Source organism: Mastigoproctus giganteus, chromosome 12 (genome assembly GCF_048544385.1).
Source record: "Mastigoproctus giganteus isolate SK-2022 chromosome 12, ASM4854438v1, whole genome shotgun sequence".
NCBI classification, from domain to species: Eukaryota; Metazoa; Arthropoda; class Arachnida; order Uropygi; family Thelyphonidae; genus Mastigoproctus; species Mastigoproctus giganteus.
This window is the reverse complement of record NC_143586.1, coordinates 168,129,980-168,147,691: the sequence shown is the minus strand read 5'-3', so window position 1 is coordinate 168,147,691 and position 17,712 is coordinate 168,129,980. Positions and strand designations below refer to the sequence as shown.

The 17,712-nt window shown below is 38.5% G+C and overlaps 1 protein-coding gene across 1 annotated transcript in view; it reads right to left on the bottom strand.

The window, feature by feature from the left end:
- The window catches only part of LOC150077580 (inactive phospholipase C-like protein 1), a 649,255-nt gene that overhangs the window by 41,533 nt on the left and 590,010 nt on the right, over window positions 1-17,712 (bottom strand). Inside the window, exon 24 of the mRNA XM_090386715.1 lies at window positions 5,444-5,536. Coding sequence (XP_090242841.1) covers window positions 5,444-5,536 — 93 coding nt within the window. The remainder of the gene's footprint in view (window positions 1-5,443; window positions 5,537-17,712) is intronic.

The following is a 17,712-nucleotide window of genomic DNA, read 5'->3' as shown; positions in this document are numbered from 1 at the left end:
CTTAACTAGAACTCCACCAAATGAGTTTGAGTCTGAGTAGAGACTCGGTGTTTAGAGCTGGTGGTCTCTACAAGAAGTTCGCCAGATTTTGGTTGTCTCACCATTTTCGGGGAACCAGCTACATTCTCAAGACATTTTTGAATGAGAAATGGCGATATATTGCCTAAGGGCTTGTTTGTTAGTGAATGTAGAATCAGAAAACTTGGATATTCAATTTGAGGAGCATCTGTCCTCAGTCTCTTTGGATTGGAGAAGTCATTATCATGTTGATGCAAATCCATATGATTTGAATTTGCAGTCTTAATCAGTGGAAAGTTGTCACATTCCATGTTTTGCTCCTTTTGGCCCTGGGGGTTTGCTTTACCACCCAGGTTTCCGGTCCCGCCATAGGGAGGCAGGGGCAGTGATACTAGGTGACAAAGTACTGTGTTATTTAGTTAGTACTGTTAGAAATAGAAACAGAAAGGTGGCCATCCTTTCTGTGCCTTTTCCTACGTCTTGTAGTGCGAAAGTGCTACAGTAATTTATAAATAAAGAAAACTGGAATCAAATATAATTTGTTCAAAGGCTCTTTGGATATAACGCTTTTTTGGAACACACACAAATCACTTGGTCACAGAATGCTTGGCACCGGGGGGGGGGAGGCGCAGTGAATGGGAGCTTGAAGTTTTCTGTCCTTCAGTGAAGAGTAACCTTGAGAAAAATAAGATTCCTATGTAGACACTGCTCCTGCTGGATAATATGCCAATCCATGATTCCAAACTTGTTCAATCTCTTGAGGAACAATTTGACTTGGTTCAAGTCAAATTTCTGCCAACCAACACCACTCCTCTTCTTCAACCAATGGACCAGCAAGTGATTGCAAACCTCGAGAGAATCTACACCACGAAAATGTTCACAAGTTGCATTGCAGCAACCTGTAGTGAAAATGCTGTCAGCCTCAAAGACTTTTGGAGGTCAAAGTTCAACATGCTGGACTGTATGAGAATGATTGTAAGTTCCTGGAATAATGTTTCCACCAGTTGCTTAAATTGAGCCTAGAAAAACATCTAGCCTTTAATTATCCATAACATTGAAGGATTTGACAAACATCTAGCCTTTAATTATCCATAACATTGATGGTGCTTTGACAAATGATACTGTCACTCTTGGTAAATCAATGGGTCTGGAGGTTAGCGAAGAGGATGTGGAGGGCCTTATTGATGCTCATGGGCATGAGCTAATAACAGAGGAGCTACAAGAGTTGGTGAAAATTATATTATTCCTATATATCATTGACAAAACCCCATGACCTGCCCTGGCAGCCTGTCTGCATTGCTCAGAAAACTTCATATCTGACTGCACAATTACTCCCAGGTCTTTTTCATTTTCTACCACCTTAAGTGTAGTACCGCACAGTTGGTATGTTTCTCTGGGGTTACTTCCACCCATATGCAGTACTTTGCATTTGTCAAGGTTAAACTTCAGTTGCCACTTCTTAGCCCATCTGTCCAAATTATCTAGATCCTGTTGCAGTAGCACACTGCCATTAACAACCCTGCCAACCTTTGTATCATCTGCAAACTTCAACATTAAGCCTGATATACCTTCATCAATATCATTGATAAATATACAAAACAACAGTGGACATAACACAGAACCCTGTGGGACACCACTAATAACATTAGTCCACGAAGAGCAGCACCCTTTGATTACCACCCTCTGTCTTCTCCCATTTAACCATCCTTTTATCCATTGTAGCAACTTACCCTTAATACCATTCTGCTCCAATTTGTACAATAGTCTTCCATGCGCAACAGTGTCAAAAGCTTTCCTGAAATCCAAATATATGATATCAAAATTGTTTTTTGCATCCAGTTCCTTTGTAACCACATCATAATATCCTATCAAATTTGTCAGACAAGACTTTCCCTTAACAAACCCATGCTGTGTCTGAATTATTGCTGCGGTCTTGTCTAGATGATCCTGCAATGCATCTTTAACCAGTGACTCCATTATTTTACCGGGAACAGAAGTTGAACTAACTGGTCTGTAATTACTCGTATCACCCTTCGATCCCCCTTTGTGAATTGGGGACACATTTGCACATCTCCAGTCCGTGAGAACCTCCCCTGAGTCCAAGGACGCTCTCATAATTATGGCTAAGGGTTTGCTTAGTTGCTTTGCCGCCTCCTTTAATATAACTGGATAGATCCCATCCACCCCAGGTGCTTTTCTTATGTTTAACTTCAACAATTTCTCCTCCACTTTGCTTTCAGTTATTACAAAATCATTAAGTATCCTGCTACAATTTGATAACCTTCTGCCATTTTCAAACCTTAATAATTCCTCATGTGTGAATGTAGATGCAAAATACTCATTCAGTTTGTTTGCTATCTGAGCAGGATCATCAACAGTCGAACCATCAACGTCAAGTGGACCAATCAGATTCATCCCCTTCCTTTACGTCATTAACCTTTGCCCCTGAGACACATACCCCGGTCCTGTTCCACCTATCCTTTTTACATACCATGTTACCCGTTTTCCTAACAACAGAGTCACCAACAACTACTAGTTTCTGTCTGACCAATGCATTTTGGAAAGACTTGAGCTTTGCTCGGTCTTTCCAGAATGCACTCTTAACAGGAAAGACTTGAGCTTTGGTCGGTCTCTTCATGGCTGAATTGATTGACATAGCTCTCATCACACTCCCTTCTATAACGCCTTTGTGCATTCCATGCACTTTGAAAATTAGCCCCTTGTCCTTGCACATTTTTTTCTCAATTTCACCTCATACCTATGAAGTCAATCTTCAGATTGGCTATGCTTAACCCAGCAGTATTTAAACCTCTAATTGTAAAAAAATATTTACTCAACTTTTTTTTATATTTCTGGAAAAATTTTTCAGTTTTTCAGAATTCTGTAAGGAAAATATTATTAAAGTCTTTCTTTTTTTTTAATAGAATGCAAAACTTTTTAAGTTTATTTTTTTAAAATTTTTTAACGAAAAATTGAATATCGAAAAATTTGAGTCATTTTACATGTTATTTTTAATGAAACAAAATAATTCTTTACACACACACACACACTTTCTCTCTCTCTCTCTCTCTCTCTCTCTCTCTCTCTCTCTCTCTCTCTCTCTCTCTCTCTCTCTCTCTCTCTCTCCTCCTCCCTCCATCCACACTTTCTTAATGGCAAAGTTGTTCCCTATCCTTCAGTTTAGTATAAGCATCATCAGTGTATTCCTGTAGAACAGCTAACAATGAGCATGATTATGTGTTGCATATCTTCCTTATGCAACAAATGTAATTGGACTTTGGTGTATTTCTGAAATGAATAAAACATTTAGAAGCAGTGATGACATTTCAGACTAAGCTGGGGATGGGGAACAACTTTCCCACTGAAGAAAAAATAAGTTCTTTTAAAATAAGTTTAGAAAAATAAGTTCTTTTGAAAGTTCAACTGTTTCTTCTATCTGGCATGCTGTTAAAAGCTGAAGAATAAAGATGTTAGATAATCTTTTTGTGTTTAATATACCATATATGTTGGGCTGGCAACTACCATATGATATTCCAACTTGAGAGGTTATGTCTTGAATTCTTATTTGATTTGTCTTCTGTATGCCAGAATATTGCTTCTAATATGGAAGCTGCATGTTAAGTACCTGGACACTATGATCACAAGGAGAGGGCATATTGCAACTGCATGTATTTCTCAGTCTGTTTGCCTGTTTGTTGGAGAAAGAAACCTGAGTTTCTGGAAGATAAATCATGCAACCCTTGCCTGACTACCTCAGCCACATTGTGAAAAAAGCCACATAAATTTTTTCTATCTCAAAAGGATTCAAAGCTAGGTCATTTCCACGTAGTGTGGTGCAGAAAAATGTTGATTATTACTATTTATAATGTCCACTGAGTGGACAGAAATCACAAAATGCGTATAGTAATGGGTAGGCCCAACTTTTGGCTGAATACAGGCAGTCACACAGCAAGGCATTGAGTTCACTAGTTCATGAAAGCGTTCCACAGGTATTTCCATCCATGCTTGCTGCACCACTGTCCATAATTCCGTTCCATTCCTGGGTGGAGGATCCAAAGTTCAAACAGAGCTTTCCGCAGCATCCCAAAGATGCTCCACAGGGTTCATGTCCAGTGAATGGGGAGGCCATTCCATGGTGGTAAAATCTGCAGAATGCTCTTCAAACCATGTTCTAGTAACCATGGCTCTGTGGGGAGGCACACTGACCTGCTGGAAGAGTCTATTGCCCTGTGGGTGCACGATGACCATGAAGGGATGCAGATGGGCTTCAAGGGTGGACACATAACCGGGAACGTTCAGAGATGCATCTAGAACACACCATGCCAGTTGAACACACCCCAAACCATTACTGACTGTCCACCTGCCTGAATAGTTCCTTGTTGACATGTCGGGTGCATAGCTTCATGCTGTTTCACCAGAGAGAAACCTCCCGTCTGCTCGAAAAAACAGGACTATCAGACCAGGAAACCCATCTCCAATCATCCAAGGTCCAGTGCTGATGTTCTTTTGCCTAGTTGAAGCATAGAGTCCTGTGTCATGGTGTTAGCAATGGGACTCTAGTGGGTCGGCGATTCCCATAACCTATTGCAGCTAATAATCGCCCGATGGTCTTGGTGGAGACGTTTCGGGCACCTTTCTTGTTAAAGTCGGCGGTGATTTGTGCCACTGTCACTCTCTGGTTGGCTGAAATAACGCAAGACTGATGTCGAGGCCACTTTCATCCATCACCTTTGTCCACCCCACAGCCCTGTCCATGATGAGGTGTTATTCCAGAAATGGTGTATTCTCAATACACTCTTGATACTGTCGAATTCGGATGGTGAAATTTCTGTACCACCTCTGCGATAGTGTAACCCATGCGTCGGGCACCCATTATTATCCCTCTTTCAAAGTCAGTTAACTCACAACGTTTATCCATACTGACATCGAATTACCGTCTACATGAATGCAGTGTACCTTATATAACTGCCAAGCAGTGGGTTCGTGATGCTGGGCAATGTGATGCTGTCACCCCCACTAGTAAGAGGGGTGACCGCGTCACGTTGCCCAGGAACCAGGTATCCCATGAATGCAGGCGCCTCCGTAGCCAGGTGGGTAGGAGCAGCAGTGTGTAGCACACGCTTCTTGATTAGACCGGGTTTCGAGTCCGTGACCCACCAAATACGGAGGATGCTGAAAGGTCAGGGAATGACCACTGCATATCCCCAGAGCAATATGGCCTTAGTTGCTAATGCTCCTAAAAACCAAATAACAACAACTCGTGAATTCTGTCCTTTCGGTGTATACTGCAAATGTTCAATTATCTGCAAAAACGTGTTGCACAAATACAGTGATGAACTCAAGTAATGAATAATTATCAGGTTTGATAATTATTCATTACTTAGAAGCTTAGCTTTTAAATTTATTAAATTTCAAATATTCTTACTTTTTCAGCTTTTCTGCCTTTTGAAGTTGAACTAGTACAGTGGCTAATAAGCTCATCCCATAATTTCTCTCCTTTGGTGTACAATTCAGTCAACTAAACATAAAGGAAGACATTTTTAAAATGTTATCATATTTTAATTTTTATTTTTAGTGACATTATTTAAATTCTTAATGGACAAATATAATATAGGCAAATTTAATTATTATGATTACTGCTGTTGCTCTGCACTTCATTTTTCACTGATGGAACACTTTGTACCTGTAGTATGCATAATGTTAAACAATAATAAAGATAACTATTATCATTCTCTCTGCAGAATAGTAATATGATGTGGGTTGAGTTCATTGAATTAACATCAAGGAAATTCACTTTGGTATATGGCTACATTAATAATTCAGTGCAATAATCAGGATATTGCTACTGTTATATATTTATATATACACACACAAAAATATAACTATAAAAATTATTTTAAAAGGAAAAGGAAGAAAGAGGGGAACTTATGGACAAGGGCAACTAAAAGACAGAAAGCACCCAATGACAATAATTGTATTATGTATAGATAAATAATAGCTGCTGAGAAAAGAAAAAGGAAAAGACAAAAAAAGGAAACATGAGAGTGGGTAGTATAGCTACTAAAAAGGATGAAAAGAAAAATAATATTTATTATTATCAAAATAATAATATATTTATATTGTCACATATCACACAATTCTGGCATCTCTTTTTAAGTATCAACCACCAGAACTGCACGACAAAACAGTGTCTTCCGTTTCTAACATAAAATACATGAAATGGCAAAGTAAAATTAATAAGTAGAATTAAATGAAAGAAAAGAAGAATAAATTTAGAGACATCCAATATATTTAGAGAGCTTTACTAATTATATCACTGGAAAAAAAAACTGAAAGGTGATAATAATGAACTTAAGGATCTGTATTGGAGAAAATTTCAGGTGAAATTTTTTTTTCAGGTGTATTGGAGAAAATTTCAGGTGAAATTTGGTAAATGGCTTATCAGGTTAAAGGAATAGAGATATATCAGGATGTCAAAGCACCAAAATTTATTCATTTTGGATAAATGCATCAACAATAATTCAGCTTTAACCATGATATCCAAAGGTGACTGATTTTTCTGGAATCCAAATTTATTGTTATTAATCAAGCCTTGGGATTCAAGATACCAAGTTGTTGATGGTGTATCATTTTTTCTGGGGGCTTTCTCATGCTGGTAAGAAAAATCAGTCCATAGTTGTGAGGAATAGAATGATCTTTACTTGGTTTAGGGATTTGTGGTACATAAGAATGGCACATGAACTTGAGAAAATATATATTCAGTGAAATTCAATTGAAAAAGGGTGCAAGAGTGTTTGTGAGGTCCTAACATTCACAAAATCATTATCAAAATCATTATCCTCATAGTGAGGATAATGATTTTTGATTGAGCCAACACACTGTTCCTCGATGTGCTAAGAGATTACTCTAAAACAAACACTGCAAATGGTTGATAGTAAAAGGTCAATGAAATGCACTTTCAATTTCTCAGTTACAGCTTTAATCTTTTGAAATGATTGATTATATAGAGTGAGGCAGATTCTGAGAATATGGCTCTTACAACATTTGTAGTCTTTATAGGGGTAGAGAGAACCTCCCCATTCTAGGATGATTCATTTGATCATCAGCGGAGTAGATAATGGAGAAAATTTACCATTTAATTTCTTTATTTTGCTCCATAAAATTTAATCCAGGAGTATATTTCAGCTTTTGCTCCTCTGGTCATTTATAGTTAATAAGATTGATAGTGCTGGAGTGTTATGTCACTGATTTTTTGGTGGCAATGCAGAATGGCAGCAGTTGTGGCTATCACTGAGTGGTGATATCCTCAGTAACAGTGTCGAAAGAACAGGACTGAATAACATGGTCACCAAAAGAGACATGGCTGTTGTACTTGGATTAGTCAGAATTTGAAAAGTTCTGCTATATATTTTGTTATTAAGGAGGAGAATGTTTGAAACCTACATATTACCAGGTACCGCAATTATCGCTGTTAAGCAAATCATTAAGCAATGTCTAGTCTATATATATATATATAGATGAAGAATAGAACAAATGGAAAGAACTATCACAGAACACAATCCTGTAGGAGATGTATAAACAATGATGTATAAACTATGGATAAACAATGATATCAAAAGTATTTTTTGCATCCAGTTCCTTTGTGATGTGACCACATCATAGTATCAAATCAAATTGGCCAGACAAGACTTCCCCTTAATAAACCCATACTATTCTGAATTATTATTGCAGTCTTGTCAAGATGATCCTGCACTGCTTCTTTAACCAGTGACTCCATTATTTTCCCCAGAACAGAATTTAAACTGACAGGACTGTAATTTTAAAGAGAGGGCGCTGACTCTCTTTAAAAATTACAGCTGTGAATTACAGGCTCCGAAAAAGAGATAAGTGTTTGCCTTTTTATTTACATAATTATTTTATATTGTACTTTAAACATAGTCTTATAGTTATTGTTACGCTGCTTATTTTTATTTTTAATTTTGATAAAGAGTTTTTGTAGATTACTACTTAATATACGTAAAACCGTTATTTCATTCGAATCTTGCAGCCACTGTTTTTGTATAGAGTAGTAGGGAATTCAAATTTTTAATTAAGGGAACTAGGCAGCTCTAACGTATAATTATATACCGTAATACGCATCACTGCATTTAGGATTCTATTAGATACCGTAGTATTGACAATTAATTAATTAAATTTATTGATCTTATTAATTTAAAATTTCATGCCTCAGACTAGAGCAGCAAAGCAACGGGCACAAAGTGGTAGGAGTGCTGTGACTCGGGGAAGAACTGAGGGGGGCAATTCTCCAACGCATCACAGTCTAAAAAAATGTGCAACTTGTGAAATATTTGCCGAACTCTCTGGAACAGAACATGATCTAGCCAAGGAGGATGTCTTTGTGTGTGCCAGGTGCAGAGAGTGTCTAGAAATTAGTCATCAACTCAGCGTTCTACTGGGCGTCTAAGAGAGCTTGAGGTGTAGGGTAGATGCCCTCGAAGAAATTAATATGAGGGGCCTGTCAATCTCTCAGCTGCCCAACTGAATGCCAGAGCTCACTCCTGGGCATCAGGCAACACTGTGTCAATCTCCAAGGCAGAATGCGCAGGTCCCACAGGGACTAGCTATTGTTGGTGACTCTATTGTCAGGGAGACGGGGAATATATTGTGTAAAAAGGATAGATGGAACAGGATAAGGGTATGTCTGCCAGGGGCAAAAGTTGATGACGTTGTAAAGCATATATCATCTTTTAAGGGCACAAAAGGTGATATTGTTGTACACGTTGGCACCAATGACATTAAGAGTAGGAGATCTGCAGATTTACTTAACAAGTACAGGTCAACGTTGCAAAAAAAGTCGCGAGTCAGGGTTAAATTTGAAAGTGTCTGCAATTCTGCCCAGACATGATAGGCGGGAATACATGATAACAGCCTTGTCAACCAATTCGGCCCTGGAAAGATTGTGCAAGGCTCAAGGGGTAGAATTTTTTTCAGCGTGGTCTGTGCTTGTTAACAAGAGAGACTGCTTTTACAGGGATGGGATACACTTAAATAGAAAGGGTGCAAGAATATTTGCTGATGCTATCGAGGCAGTGTTAGGTGGGTCGGAAAACTGCTAGCTTGGGGGGATTCACAGAATAAAAGGTTAAAAGTAGCTGCAGGCAGAGATAAAGGTGACTCTTGCACAACTTCTATTAGAATTAGTAGTGACCTGGAGCAAGGGGTGCTGGGGGATTTCAGGGACTCATGGCAGTGATCGTGAAACAGGTGGGTATATGGGATGTGTTAGGGTAACTAAGAATAAGAATAGGTGCATGTATACTTGCATGTATACCAATGCTAGAAGTATAGTAAATAAATTTGATGAATTTGAAGTGCTGGTCAAGACATCAAAGGCGGATATTGTTGGGATAGCAGAGATGTGGTGTCACACAGATATAAGGAATGAGGAACTGGAATTTGGGGAGTACAATGTGTACAGAAAGGATAGACAGGATAGGAAGGGAGGAGGTGTTATGCTGTTAATTAAGAAAAACATAAAATCAAAAGAAGTGCATCCAGTTGATATAGATGAACAGTGCACTGTTGAATCAGTTTGGTGTGACATAAGCACTGCAAAAGCAAAAATAAGAGTAGGAGTGTGTTATAGGCCTAATGACTCGAATGAGTACAATGAACAATTGTACAGAGAAATAAAGTGGGCTAGTAAATCAGAATGTCTTATAATGGGGGATTTTAACTTCCCAGATATTGACTGGAACTTGTGGGTTGGTCACTCACACACTAGTCAGACTTTTTTGGATTTATTGGATGATTTGTTTTCTGCAGCAGTATGTTCGAGAGGCAACCAGAGAGGGTAATACTCTTGATCTGGTTATCAGCAGTGATCATTCGTGTATTAAAAATTTGCAAATAAAGGAACCACTAGGTGGCAGTGATCACAGTGTACTGATCTGGGATTTACTTAAAGAAGTGATTACCATCAGGGGTAAAGGAATGGGTTTTTGCTTCCGTAAAGGGGAGTACAGTGGTCTCAGACAGTTTTTAAATTCTGTACAGTGGGATCAACTGACGATGTTACCAACAGTAAATTCTAAGTGGGAAGCATTCAAGGAATTAATTGTGGATGCTACTAAATGTTTCATACCTATTAAGAAATATTGTTCAAGGTTTAGGCTTAATGGTTATCAAATGAGACTCGTGACAGAGAAGAAAAATGCATGGGATGCATATAAATTATCAAGCGACTCAGAAGCCTATGGCAGATATAAGCTGGTCTGTAATCAGGTCACAAAGAAGGATAGGCAGGCGAAGGCGGATTACGAGAAATCTTTGGCAAAAGATGCTAAAAAAACAGCAAGGATTTCTTTACTTATATAAACTCTAAAAGGAAGGGGATGAATCTGATTGGTCCACTTCATATCGATGGTTCGACTGTTGACGATCCTGCTCAGATAGCAAACAAATTGAATTAGTATTTTGCATCTACATTCACACATGAGGAGTTATTAAGAAATGGCAGAATGTTTTCAAATTGTAGCAGGGTGCTTAATGATTTTGTAATAACTGAGAGCAAAGTGGAAGAGAAATTGTTGAAGTTAAACATAAGAAAGTCACCTGGGGTGGATGGGATCTATCCAGTTATATTAAAGGAGGCGGAAAAGCAACTAAGCAAACCCTTAGCCATAATTATGAGAGCATCCCTGGACTCAGGGGATGTCCCCACGGACTGGAGCTGTGCAAATGTATCCCCAATTCACAAAGGGGGATCGAAGGGTGACAGAACTAATTACAGACCAGTTAGTTTAACTTCTGTTCCGGGTAAAATAATGGAGTCACTGGTTAACATTAGCATTAGTAGAGGCATATGATGCAAGAAAGCAAGCTTATTCAGCATCAGCCAAAAAAAAAAAAAAAAAAAAACCCTCTCCCATTTCACCCCTCCATTCGTTCGAAATACCTGTCCAGTTGAGCTTTAAATTTGTTTAGGCTATCAACTTCAACAACAAGTGATGGAAGTCGGTTCCACCAACCAACCACCCGCTGGCCAAAGGCAAATTTCCGCACATCTATCCGACATCCGTCCTTCCTTAAAGATGCATTGCAGGATCATCTAGACAAGACTGCAGCAATAATTCAGACACAGCATGGGTTTGTTAAGGGAAAGTCTTGTCTGACAAATTTGATATGGTTACAAAGGAACTGGATGCAAAAAATAATTTTGATATCATATATTTGGATTTCAGGAAAGCTTTTGACACTGTTGCGCATGAAAGGCTATTGTACAAATTGGAGCAGAATGGTATTAAGGGTAAGTTGCTACAATGGATAAAGGGTTGGTTATGTGGGAGAAGACAGAGGGTGGTAATCAATGGGTGCTGCTCTTCGTGGACTAATGTTATTAGTGGAGTCCCACAGGGTTCGGTGTTGGGTCCACTGTTGTTTTGTATATTTATCAATGATTTTGATGAAGGTATATCAGGCTTAGTGTCGAAGTTTGTGGATGATACAAAGGTTGGCAGGGTTGTTAATGGCAGTGTGCTACTGCAACAGGATCTAGATAATTTGGGCAGATGGGCTAAGAAGTGGCAACTGAAGTTTAACCTTGACAAATGCAAAGTACTGCATATGGGTAGAAGTAACCCCAGAGAAACGTACCAACTGTGTGGTACTACACTTAAGGTGGTAGAAAATGAAAAAGACCTGGGAGTAATTGTGCAGTCAGATATGAAATTTTCTAAGCGATGCAGACAGGCTACCAGGGCAGATCATGGAGTTTTGTCAATGATATATATATTTTTTCTTAAAAATTTTAAAACCTCTTCTCTGTGAGCCTGTGATATCATGCTCTAAAGATTTAATAAATCCATCCCAGTCATCTCGTCGGATTCTTCTGGTTAGTTTTCTGACTTCTGCTCTAAGCTTTTTATATTTTATGTGTAGATGTAGGTCTTTAGTTTGTATTCAAAGTAAGTATTAATATATTAAAGAGACAGTTATTATTTAATATCATCAGTAATTTTGGGCATATGCTATTACTGAAGCATTTGGTTACTTCCATTTTTGATAGCGTTAGTGATGTAAAATTTTGAATGTAGCAGTTATTTAAAAAAACTTTTTTCAGAGATATTTAGATATTTTTCCAAATAAAACAAAAGAAAGAATAATCTTTAGGGGCATTCTTTTAACTCACATGCTGGGATGCAGGAGTCTGATAGGCCCAGTGATAAGTTTCACGTTCTCCAGCCATTGCCGACTCAGTTTACAACTCTTAATACCTTTCAAGAACAATTTTTTTTGGTGTCTACATTAAATAACTGAGAGCAGTTGAGCAAATAGGTGACATTACATTGCATCTCTAAATAAGAAATACCTGAATTGCACAAGCTCAGTGCTAATGAGATTCTTCATCTTGCTCAGATTACACACATTGAAGGGGCATAAATTCAAATTGAGGATGGATGGTTGCAGAATATACGTGCGGAAGTTTGCCTTTAGCCAGTGGGTGGTTGATTATTGGAACAAACTTCTAATTGTTGTTGTGGAAGTTGATAGCTTGAATAAATTCAAGGAAGAACTAGACAAACTATTGGAGGGGATGGATAGGTGAAATGGCAAGGGTTTTTTTTTTTTTTTTTTTTAATGCTGTATAAGCTTGCTTTCTTGCATCATTGGCTGCTACTAACACTATCTAGAAATTTAACTTTGACAAAAAAAGTTATACTGATTTGTGGCCCAGGATAACTTTCATTTCACTGCCATTGACCATCTAGTGGGTACAGTCAGTCCTCGTATAGCACGATAGTTGTGTTCCTATAAACCCTCGTGCAATGCAAAATTGTGCAATATAAACAACAGGCCCTATGGGAAAATTAGGGTTAGGTGCCGACCACACAAGACTGAAAACACATTTTTAACCAAAACATTACCAAACACAATAAATAATCGTAATAAAATACGTAGTATTTTATTACGACTATTACATAATAAAATATTGCTAATGCTTTTGCTTCTATTGTAAGCAAACTTGTTTTTTTGTTTGATTTTCTATCGAAACAGATGACAGCCGTTCCATCTCTTCCAATTCTTTGTGTCTTAATCTAATCAATTTTAATTACACTTTGAGTTGTTCCTACTATGAAAGTTGTTTTTGTTTTCTCTGCATTCTTTGTAATTCTCAGCGTTGCCCCATTTAGGCCTGTAGCACGTGTAATATCACATGGTCTTTTATTTCGCTCAAAGCATTTCACAATTTCATTTTTTTTCACTATCGACAGAGGCGGACTGGCCATAAGCCTTACCGGGGAAACCCCGGTGGCCGGTGTGATTTTGGCCATAAACCATAGTAGAGGCCACTATACATTTTCCCAGGTAAGAATTTTTGACCCAGTCCGCCTCTATTTATCGATATTGCTTTTCTTTTTCTCTCTGAATCCGCAGTGTCTTCACCAGGACGATTACTTTTCACACCTTTTAATTAAGTATTTTACTCATTTTTAGGGAATAAAGCACAATTACAAAATGAGGAGGCATGCTTGATACACATAAACAAAGCTGCGCGCATGTAGCAACTGAATAAACAACACCGTAAAGGCAGAGATACACTATTAACACCTCACATTTTACTAAAGCACATTTCTAGGGGTTACTACCATAAAACAATAAAAACAATTTCCAGTTGCGTTTCTACTAGTGGAATCTGTTATAAACTGGTAGTAAACTCGATCTAATTGCATTTGCGATTATACCGATAGCTGAAATTGTGTTGGCTTTTACTTTATTATGGTGAAATGTGTTTCCCCTTCACTGATATAAAAAACAAATACATTTTCAGAATCTTCTCTTCATTCCTATTGTGTTGTGTTCAACTGCCATTTCTTGTAAACACAAAGGCGAATGGTGCATAAGCAAATTTGGTTCATGTTATATAAGATACCGTTCCCCTATTTATAAATCATGTATGATCGAATTCGTGTAGTGTAAACACGTGTTATACGAGAACTGACTGTATATAAAAAAAAAATATAGCAAGAACATTGGTGTGCAAGTTCACCAATCAGTTATTATTATTTTTTTTTTTTATTTTTGAGGAGGGGGATAAAAATCAAAAGGGGGATAAAAATGCAGGCGAAGTTTTTACAGCTCAGGAAAATAAAGAAGTTTTTTTCTATTTTATTAACTTAAATTGACATATTAACTTATTTTCTAGAGTAGCTTTATATTCCTAGTTACGATACTTAGTTTTTTAACTCAGATAGAGATTTTGTAGGTTATTACTTAGTATCGGTAAGGGTATCCAATCCACATGTTTTACAAAGTTTGCAGAGCCGGCGAACTGGAAGTTTTTTAGCTATATTTAGTCGTTTTATTGACTAATTGTTATATTAAATTATTTTCTATAATTAGCTTATAGACCTAGTCAAGATCCTTGGTTTATTCTGAATTGAGACAGCAAGATTTTGGAAGTTAATTAATACTTAAGTATCCGTAGATTTACCATTTGTAACTTGCTGCCATTGTTATATGATACATCATATCCAGAACTAGATAGATTTAGCTTAGTACAGTATAGTATATAATATTATCAATTAATTAGTAAAATTTATTAATCTTGTTGAACTTCGTTGTCAATTAAATTGTACTTTTTAACTAAATACATATAACGACTTAGATTTTACAAACGTAACTTAATTAATTAATACATAACTTAATACAGAAGTTATATAAAGAAACTCGAAGATAATACTTGATGCTGAAAAAATATATATAGTGTTACAACTGCGTTGGGATACAAGTTTAGGGTTATAATTTTGTACTGTAATTGAAATTTTATTGAAATTGAATCGAAATCATGATTGAGACCAGAGCAGCAAAGCAAAAGGCTCAAGCTAAATGGAGTGCTGTGGCTCAGGGGAGAACTGAGGGAGGGACAGTTGCCCTCTGAATCACAACCTTTTAAAATGCACTGCTTGTTTGATGTTTGTGCAGCAATCAGGTAAGGGACATGATATTTCCAAGGGGGATGTCTTTGTGTGTGCGCGTGATGTAAGAAGTGTGAGGAAATGAGGTGACAACTCAGCGTTGTTATGGGCCTATATGAGAGATTGAAGGACAGGGTGGATGCCCTCGAAGGAATCTAAATTGAGGGGCTCATCAAGCTCTCAGCTGCCCACATCAATGCCAGAGTTTACACTTGATAATCACGCAACACAGCAGCAACCTCTAAGGCAGAATGCGCTGGTCCCACAGGAACTAGTAGTTGTTGGCGACTTTATTGTCAGGGAAACGGGGAACATGCTATGTAAAATAGGTGGAACAGGACCAGGGTATGTCTGCCAGGGGCAAAGGTTGATGATGTTGTAGAGCGGATATCATCTTTTAAGGGCACAAAAGGTGATATAGTTGTACACGTTGGCACTAATGATATTAAGAGTAGGAGACCAGTGGAATTACTTAACAAGAACAGATCACTGTTGAAAAAAACCATGAATTAAGGTTGAATATGAAGAACTTGAAAGTGTCTGCAATTCGGCCAGACACGATAGGAGGGAGTATATGATGATAGTCTTGTCGATCAGTTTGGCCCTGGAAAGATTGTGCAAGGTTCACAGTGTAGAATTTTTTTCAGCCTGTTCAGTATTTGTTAACAGGAGAGACTGCTTCTACAGGGATGGGATACACTTATATAGAAAGAGTGCGAGAATAATTCCTGATGCTATCAAGGAGTGTTAGGTGGGTCAGAAAACTGCTAGCTTGGGTGATACAAGGACTAATAGATTAACAGTAGCCACTGTCAGAGGTGAAAGTGATTCTTGCACTGCTTCTATTGGAACGAGCAGAAGCCTGGAAAACAAGATGCAGGGTAGCTAAGAATGGGAACAGGTGCGTGTATACTTGCGTATACAACTACAACAATGCTAGGGGTTTGGTAAATAAATTTGATGAATATGAGGTGTTGGTCAAAACATCAAAGGCAGATATTGTTGGATATCAGAGATATGGTGTCACATAGATATAAGGAATGCAGAACTGGAATTTGGGGAGTACAATGTATACAGGAAGCACAGACAGGATAGGAAGGGAGGAGGGGTTATGCTATTAGTTAAGACACACAAAATCCAAGGATGTGAAGCCAGTTGACATCGCTGGACAGTGCAGTGTCGAGTCAGTTTGGCATCACATAAGCATTGGGAGATAAAAATTGAGAGTAGGAGTGTGTTATAGGCCTAATGACTCTGATGAGTATAATAAGAGACTATGTTGATGATTAAGCTTCACACCAGCCAGAAGATAAATAAATTCAATACTGTAACTAAAAACACTTTATTTACCACTATGGCACTAATGGGGGAACCCATGGCTATGCTATGGACCTGCCTGTACATGACAGGCAGGTCCATGGCATAGCCATGGGTTCCCCCATTAGTGCCATAGTGGCCAATTTAGCTATGGAAGAGTTAGAAGTCAGGATTTTTGGGAATTTGGAATTTCCCATGTGCAGATGGAGCAGATATGTTGATGACACATTTTCCATTATACAAAGGGGGGGAGGGGGGGAGGATCAGGTGCTTAATGTACTTAATAGTTGCTCTCCTTTTTATCAAATTTACTTTGCAGGTGAAAGCAGAGGGAACCTTGCCATTCCTTGATGTGTTGGTTATTAGGGGAGATGGCAGGCTTAAGTCGAAGGTATTTAGAAGGCGGATGTGCAGGGGTCAATATACCCATTATACCTTGGCATAGGCCAACCAACACAAAAACAGTGTGGTCAAGGCTCTAATAGACAGGGTGTGGTCCCACTGCAGCACCTCCGAGGATAAAGATAATGAAATTGTTCGTGTCACAGCAGACCTCAAGAAGTGCAGCTATCCCCAGAGGGTGTTGGACAGAGCCATTAGAGGAGTAGAGTCAACCCGTAATGAGCAGTTTGCCCCTGTGAGCACCGCATACATTCCCTACTATCCGGGCCTTTCAGACCACATTGCACGTATAATTCGGGGGTGTCAGATACGCTGTGTGCAACGCCCAGGTCAGAGGTTGCACACAGCAATATCTTGAGTTAAACACCCCATATCCAAAGAAGCCAGAAGTGGGGTGGTGTATGAAATTAAATGCCCGGATTGTGGGGTGTGTTATGTGGGTGAGACGGGGCGGCAATTGAAAAACCAGCTGGGGGAGCATGTAAACGCAATAAAGTCCGCAAATTATTGGAAGTCTGCAGTGGCAAAACATTTCTGGGAGAAACAACATCAAATTTCCGCGGAGGATGCTGTCATCACAGACCATGCACAAGGGTTCTGGGACCGTAAATGGCTTGAGAGCTTATGTATTGGGGCAGCTAGCAATACTATTAATAGGGATAGGGGTGTACGTCTACACCCCCTCCTGGAAACCGTCGTTCTTGGATGTGATGAACAGTTTCAGCTAGCGCACTCCAGAGCCATTTCAGGTCCCGGTGCACAAATGGAAAATTCCAACTGTGGAACCATGTGATATGTGCCGTGGATCTGCTATATAAGGATGTGCCACACAGTAGACATATGCTGCTGAGGAAGAAGACTGCTGCCTCCGAAAGCTACAGCAAATTTTATCGCTTTTCATTTCTATTTTTAGTATATTTTATCAGTGTTATTTATATTTTTATTATAAATATATATCTATTTTATACTTATTGTATTGTAAATAAAGTGTTTTTAG